This window comes from Budorcas taxicolor, chromosome 16 (assembly GCF_023091745.1).
Source record: "Budorcas taxicolor isolate Tak-1 chromosome 16, Takin1.1, whole genome shotgun sequence".
Taxonomy (NCBI): Eukaryota; Metazoa; Chordata; class Mammalia; order Artiodactyla; family Bovidae; genus Budorcas; species Budorcas taxicolor.
In genome coordinates, this window is record NC_068925.1 from 64,590,544 (window position 1) to 64,598,472 (window position 7,929).

At 52.6% G+C, this 7,929-nt stretch overlaps 1 protein-coding gene across 1 annotated transcript; it reads right to left on the reverse strand.

Moving 5' to 3' along the window:
- Window positions 1-606: 606 nt before the first annotated feature.
- On the reverse strand, window positions 607-6,201 carry RGS16 (regulator of G protein signaling 16). The gene is made up of 5 exons (XM_052653811.1): window positions 6,076-6,201; window positions 5,072-5,182; window positions 4,236-4,300; window positions 3,776-3,942; window positions 607-2,487 (listed from the first exon to the last, which is right to left on the reverse strand). Exons 1-5 carry the CDS (start codon window positions 6,117-6,119, stop codon window positions 2,266-2,268), a joined length of 609 nt encoding a protein of 202 aa, XP_052509771.1. The 5' UTR covers window positions 6,120-6,201; the 3' UTR covers window positions 607-2,265.
- Between the last annotated feature and the right edge of the window lie 1,728 nt (window positions 6,202-7,929).

Genomic DNA, 7,929 nt, shown 5'->3' on the forward strand with positions numbered 1-7,929 from the left:
TCCCTTGCTTGCTCACTCCCTGAGGAGAGGAGTGGGGAGCTGGTTCCTTTGTGAAGGGAGGGTGGAGTGTTGTTCAAGGCTTAGGCAGGAGGGGTAGCCTAGGTGTTCTGTCCACCCCTTAGTTGGTGTTGTGTGCAGGGGGTCTGCACAGTACCCTATTTTTGCTCTAGGCTGCTCAAAAGTGGCAGTTGTGTTTTTTGGTCTCTTTGTATCTTTTGAGTACAGAATTTGCCCCAGCTGTGCATGCATGGGGTTCTTTTGAGTCCCACAGTTCCTTTGCATTTTGTTGCTGAAGGAGACGTGTATCCAGGTACAAGCATTGCAGCCTTGCTGCAAAGGTCCCAGGCTAGGCTCACCGTCAACAGGACACAACAGCTTGACATGAGCTGGGCCATCACCAGCTGAAGGAAGTTACCATCCTGGAGGCCACCGTTAGACTCGGGCCTTGGACGTGCACCTCTGCCCATACACCAGCAAGCTTCCCCGCGTGTCCTGTGACATTTCTGGAGACCAGCTCTCCCACAAGGCACCCCCAACCCTGAGCACTTCCCTTCCCTCTTCCCCTGACCACACAGCCCTTGCAGACAGGATTGATCTCGCGTTTGGGTTTTATTTTTATTTCACAATAAAATAACATGCTGCAATAGGAAAACGGGGATTGAATAAGTACATCATTCACATCTAGGAAACCAGCTCCCGTGGTCAACAATAAATAAATATTTAAACGGCGAGGAGTTCCTGGCGGGCGCCAAGAGGTTCCCAGCACTTCAAGAGGTAGCGTCTGCTGGAAAGAGGGAGACAGCCAGGCTACCAGCTCCTGTGGATTCTCCAGGAGAGGCAGACGCACAAATAACAATAAATAACAATAGTAACAACACAACAGCAATAAAAAATAATGTGCCATGACCATTGTCTCAAAACCAACAATATGTTAGACTTAAATACTTTTCTCCTGGAGGAGCTCCTAGCGCAGAGAGAACAGTGTGGATTCCCTGGGGGCAAGAGGGGCTGCCTGGTTAATTCACCTCCCCAGCCCAGCTGGGGCAGAAGTCCCACCAGGGAATGGGTGTTTGGTGATGCCCTGGGGTGACAAGCAGGTTCTGATTTCCCCTAGTCCTGCTCTTCCCAGCAGCCTCTCTCCGCCCCAGTTTCATTCCCAGCTTCTACAGGCTGTCCAAGTTCATCAAGGTCCCTGCCTCATTTCTCATCAACACCCCAGTGAGTACACCCCAACAAGCTATAGGAAAGAAACACAAGGTTCCCCTTCCATCCTGGAGAATCTCTTTTTCCCTGTTCTCATCCTCACAAAAATAAAATATTAGCTTGATTTAAACAGGACTTTCTGGAACTGCCATGAGGTTTGTCTCCCAGGAGCCCTTTCTCCCTCGTTCCACCCTGCCCAGCATAAGGGCTGGACTAGCCGCTCACCAAGAGGCCCCACGTCTTGCTCCAGGCAGCTCAGCGCTAAGAGGGGACACATCCCAGCAAGAGGCTCTCAGCAGGTCCTGCTCACAGATGGACCCGGTGGCACACATGGAGTCAGAGGGCCCCGCAAGAACCCACCAAGAGCACCAAGGTTCATTTCGCATGGGCAAGATGGCCTGTTTTCGGGGCTCTCTACTGATTTGGAGAGGGGCTTGAAAGCCAGTTTTTGAGGTAAATATCTCATTCGGGGCAAGCATCACATTGGTTCTCTGGCCTTGACAAGACTGCCAGGCTGGACACAGAAGTGTTGAGAGGTGCAAGCGAGGCACCCCCCCACCCCGCCATAGCCCAGAGGCAGGTGAGGAGGACAGGATGAGAAGACTCCACCATCCATGGCTCCCTTCATGCCCAGGACAGTCTGGAAATTAGGAAAACAGGTCAACCGTTCGACAGGCAAAACTGGCTAAGCTGGTTGCCTTTCTCTCCCTCATTTTCAAGTTCCCCTTTATCCATGCATTTCACAAAGCCCCCTGGAAATATCGCTTGTCCTATTGAGAATGGCCAGAGCCAATGATGACTCTTGCACCATCATTCTTCCCCCCCTTAAAAGCCCCACACAACCCTCATCTTCAGCCCTGGCCCACAGGTCCTAGAAGTGGGGTGACCCTCTCACGCACGGAATTCAGTCCCAAGGATCTGGAGGTGAGGGTGTCACCGGGTCAGTTTTTTCCTTCGCTGTCCTCTCTTGCTTTGCAGAACCTGCCTCCCCCGAGGGGACAGCACCTCGGGGGTGGGTGACTCAATCTCTCTGCCCGGCTGGCTCCTTCCAGGCCCTGAGGCTCAGGTGTGCGAGGGCTCAGCTGGGCTGCCGCTGGACGGGGAAGCAGAGGCGGCCATGGCTTGGGTGGCCAGGTCCCGGTAAGCGGGGGACTTCAGGAAGCGCGGGTAGGAGTCCTTCTCCATCAGGGCTCGCACCTTCCGCTGTGCTGCGTCGAAGCATGCAGCCGTGGTGGCCTGCAGGTTCGTCCTGGTCAGCTCCCTGGTCTCGTGGTCTATATTCACCTGTGGGAAGGAGGACAAGCATGTGGGTGAGTGGGGGGCTCAGAGCCAGGGTGAGGGGACTGGCAGGCCTGGGAGGACTGGCGGGGGGCAGTGGAAGGAGCACTGGGTTCTGAACCAGGAACTGGGGCTCTGCTGAGTTGACCATCAGTGGGCTTTTCAGCTCTGGGCCTGTCCTCCCTGCTACTCTCCACTCTCTCAGAACAACCCAGGAGATGTTAAGAATGGGCACAGATCCACCCTCTTTTCACCTGTTTCTCTGTGACAACCCAGGTTCGAGTCATCACCACCTCTCTCCTAGGCTACTGCCAGCACCTGCTATCAGGTCTCTCTCTCCTCCCCTGAACCCCAGGGTCTGTTCTCCACCTAGCAGCAAAGACAGCCTTACAAAGCACAAGCCAGTTTGCTAGCAGTTCTATTGTTTCCCATCACTCCGAGAAAAGGCCGACATGGGTGCTGAGCCCACAAGGCTACCGGGGCCAGCACCTGGCCGCCTGCCACCTGTGTGACATCACCTCCCACTCTCTCACTTCCCGCTCCACACGGGCCCACTTGCTGGCCTGTGAGCACAAAGGCACTCTCTGATCTTTGTATTTTCTGTTTCCTGTGTCACATCCTCCGACCCTGTACCCTGGTCCTCCCTCTCATAGCCTGCTTTCTTTTTATCAGAGCACAGAGCACCCTCTGGCAATAATTATTTAATTGGTTACTGTCATCTTCTCTCACTGGGGTAGAGGCTTTGTGTTCACTGCCATATCCTTGAGGACTATAAATGTGCCTTGCATGTAACTGGTGCCTAACATATCTTTATGGGAGAAATAAAAATGCTCAGAAAATAAATACAAAATTAGATACAAAGGTAAGCCATTACTTCCTTCTCTCCAAGAGGTGGCGTCATATTCCTTATCAAACACGGTGGAGGCCAGAGGGAACGTTGAAAGGGTCACCAACCACAGACCTGAGTGACTGAGTCAGGTTATCCTACGATGACCTGTCTCCGCACTTGTGTTAAGTATTCTGAGTCTCTAAAAAGGGCTTAGTTTACAAAGGTAGGTGTGGACAGAAGCCAAAACTCCTGCCAACCCCTCCAGTCCCAGTGATATCTGAGGGTCACGGTACCCAGGGGTGGCCTGGAGCCTGGCTTTTTTGATCTCCAGCCTCCTGTGTCAGATAAGGCCACTCTGCTTCTAAACCTGGCCCTTCCCTTACTGGCCCCTGATCATCCCCAGTTCTCAGTGGGGAGGGAGCAGGCAGGGTCTGCAGGACCCCTGCAACGTGTCATGGCTCTGACCTCTTTGGGGGCTTCACCGCAGATGAACTCCTCAAAGATCCGGTGAGCCCGGGATGCCAGCTTGGTAGCGGACCGGAGCTTCTTGAACTCCTCACAGGCCAGCCAGAACTCCAGGTTCTCCTCGCTGAACTCTGTCTTCAGGAAGGCGTGGAAGGCGGCCACTCCATCTGGGGTTGCAGGGAGAGAGGAAGAGACAGGTCAGACAGCGGAGACAGCCAGCCGGGAATAAAATAAGAAAAGACAGCAATTGTAGTTAAGGGCTCTATTTTGGGGATGTAATTTTCTCAAACAAGGACCTGCCTTTGTATTCTGGATAGAGGCTGACACAGTAGGGAATTATTATTACTATTACTATTATTTTGCCCACGTTCTCAGCATCCTCAGGCTGGCTCTGCAGCACATGGGTACCCATGTGCCACCCGTGTGCCATCCACAGACAGACACAACAGACACAACTCACTTTTACTGCTCAGCAGCAAGTCAAATGACTCTTTCCATCCCAGCACGTCTTCTGAGAAGTTTTTGCTAAAAAAAGGAGGGGGGGGGGGGCAAGATTTTAATTTAAAAAACAACAACAACAAACTAATACATAGCACAAATCCTAGCCAGAACTCTGAAGTTGTATAATCCACATGGAGGCTTGCTCAGTAAAACTACCAGAGCTGACTCCTCAAACTCCCCAACTTTTTGCTGAGGTTTAGGGAAAAGGTTGTGTTTTCTAGAGGACAATCTAGTAACCAGAAACCAGAGCAGGGACCTTCCAGCCCTCAGTAAATATCTAAGACTGTGTTTTTGCTGTCCAAAATTCCTCCGATTCCCCTCTCAGTTTGTTCTGTACACTTTCTCAAGGAAATGAGGGTCTCCTGAATAGAGATTATGCCTACCCACAACCCCAGAGTCCAGCACATCACCTGCCACAGTTGATGGTCAATATAACAGGGCTTCCCGGTAAGCTGCATGCAAGTAGCAGCAGAGTCCAGTGGCCTTGGGCCCTGCCATTGCCCTCGTCACACATGCAATGGCATCTCCAGATGGGAGAATCTAGTAACTAGATGTTCCAACCCTGGGTATCTTCATTTGTTGGTGGACTTAGAAGGCTGGAGCCATCCACCCAGTCACCCATGAGCCAGACAGCCATAGCAGACCAGCAAGAAGTTCCATTACAATCTCTAGGAAGAGGTCACCAAGGTCCACGATGGTATGTCCTAATTTCTCCTAGTGTTTTCCTTCTCAGGGCTCCCTTCCTAAATCTGGCTCCTTCCCTCTAGGGGCTCCAGGCTGGTTGGCGGGACTTACCCCTCTTTGCTGTGTTTACTGCCCCACTCGAACTTGCCAACACTCCCAGTATCAGAGCCCAGTTCTGACTTATGAAGAAAGATCCCCAGCCGTGTCTTGAATTCTTTGGCTCTGGAAGGCAAAGCATGAGCTCGTGAGGATTCTCCCCTTGCTCAGCCAGGGCAGAGAGATCCATGAAGTCCCAGAAGAGTACAGGTTTGTGCCACCCAAATTCCAAGCCTGAGGGTTTCTGGGAACCCACAGCTGTTCCCAGGGCTTACGCTTCACCTCTCTCATCAGTATCATGAGCCCAGAAACAATGAATGCAATATCTGAGCCGTGACTGGACTGTCTTTCAGTTTGGGGGTTTGCAGTATAGCAAACATAGGCTTTTTCCCCACTTAAGTCACACTTTTTGTGCCTGTTGATTTAGCAGAAGGCAATTCAGTACTCTCTAGGCTTGTCACAAATATTTTTGGAGCTGTGTGGAAGCTGATTTCTGCCTTCATCTTTACTTTTTCCTTCCCAGCCACCGGCTCCAGCAAAGATTGGAGTGGGTGTGTAGCACCCTGGGAAGTGGGGACATCCCTCACTGAGGGCCTGAAAAACAGTTCCCTGTATTTCCAGGATCAGAGGAGGCCATGCCCTTAGATCTATAACTTAGAATGAAAACCAAGTGCTTAAGAAACTGGGGAAGACTCAGTTTTGCCTGGCGATGCCACCGCAGTCTTCCTGCAGTAGGTCACCTGAGTAGAACCACCACTTGTCAGAGGAATGATGGGGAATGGCAGTAAACAGTGGTCCCCCTGCTTCCCTTCGCTTTGCCTTCTCGGTTCCCGTCACCCATCCTTCCCTTAGAATCTAAGAGAGGCATCTGAGAACGTGGAACCAAGTTGACCTATGCCTCTGAAGTCACTTTCACCCTGTTCTCCAGACCTCACAGGTCTGCAAGCCCTCCGCTTCACTCCCTAAGGTTGGTGGGACTTGTTCTTCTTCCCCTAGGCATCTGGACAAGCTGCTCTTACCTCTCCAGGCAGGAGGTGGGGAAGGCGGCCAGGGTTCGACACATGGCTACGGATGCAGGGCAGCACGTCTTGGGGACGATGGTAGCGGGCTCCAGCGGGCACCGCAGAACGCGAAGACAGAAGAACGGCGGCCAGCGCCTGTCTGGGTTTACTATACGGGATTCGCGGAGCCAGCGGCTTTTATTCCCTTGTAGGGGGCGGAGAGGCTGCGCGCCGCCAACCAATCGGAGAGCGGTACTCAGCGCGGGCGAAGGCGGAGGCGGGGCCTGGAGCTCGACCGGGCGGGGCGCCGGGCCCAGGATGCGCCCTCGCAGGGTGCAACCTTCGCCCCGCGGGGGTGCTCACGGGGCTGCCCCCTCCTCCGAGCGGCCGCCGGCGTGGGGAGGGAGAAGCGGCAGAGAAGTCACACGGAGATAAGACGCGCGCACCCAGTTTAGTGGGGGGGGGGGGGGGGGGGGGGAGGGGAACCGCCGGCCGCTAGTAAAAGCAGGAAACCAACTCAGCGATGCCAGGAGAATTTGCGTAGGGGTGGTGATAGGGGAGGTACACCTGGTGTCGATCGCAGCTCAAGCCTGAGCCTGTTCGGCCCTAACGACCCGAGCACACGGTGCAAGCCCGACAGCACAGCCCCATGGTTATACTGATAACTTCCACTTACTGTGTTCTTACCCAGATGGTCTTGGGTCAACCAAGTGAGCCCTTCGTCATCATCACCTCATTTTATAGATGAAGAAACTTGAGTCAGAACGTTAAAAAGACTTGCCCAAGATCAGAGTTAGAAACAGCAGACAAAAAGTGCGGGTGGGGGTGGGGGGCGGGGGCGGGGCGGTGGGTGCTGGCTTTATTGAGCATCTACTATGTGCTTGTTACTAAGACTCAGGTTGAATAATTTGCTCAAAGTCACACAATGAGTATTCTGCCGGAATTCAAATATGAACTTACCATACTTTTTCTGCTGGTCCTCTTCAAATCCCAACACTTCAGTAACTAATGAGTGATCCTGCCTTTAAGCAGTTGTTAGCTAGTTCAGCATCTTCATCTCTGAGATACAGGTAATAAATACCCTGCCTCTCTCCCCAGTTTCCCCGTTTCCTGATACTTCCCTTTGGGATTGCTACTAAGAGGCTGCACGTGAGGGCTTCCCCGGTGGCTCAGGGTTAAAGCATCCACCTGCAATGCAATGCAAAACAGGCTGCACCTGAGTGTAAGATCTAGATTTTTTCAGTTTCAAATCTGGGCTCCTCCATTTACTGATGGGAGACCTTAGGCAAGCTTCTTAACCATTCCATGCCTCTGTCTCTAGAATAAATCATTCCTTGTCTCTAGAATAAATCATGCACTTATTTCATAAAGTTGTTGTGAGGACTAAATACATTTAATTCTTAGTTTGAATTCCCTAGGAAACAGGAAACTCGGTTCCTCTGAGGCAGAGACTCACTGGGGAGAGTTCTGGGAACTAAGAGGGTGGGAGGGAAACAGGGCCAGACAGAGGGAGGAAGCAAATGCCGAAATGGGTCCCAGGGGGTGCTCTGGAGTGGGATGGCCCTTCTGAGCAGTCCCCCACTGAAGCAAGGGGGCGGGCCTTTGCACCCCATGTCACCGGTTCATTGGACTACCTCATTTTAAACCAGGCAATTCCCTCTGTCAAGGCAGCAACTGAGAGAGACTACTGTGAGCCTGCAGCAGCCAGCACCCTGGGGAATGGGGATCTGGTCCCAGAAGGAAATCTGGGAGACGCAGCACCTGTGACCACACCCAGAAGGTGCTTGGGACAGCGTTCAACTCGTAGTCAGCACTCAGTCAGCCTTCACTCTCAGATTTACTTAGTAGGGATACAAGGGTTGCTAGACAAAA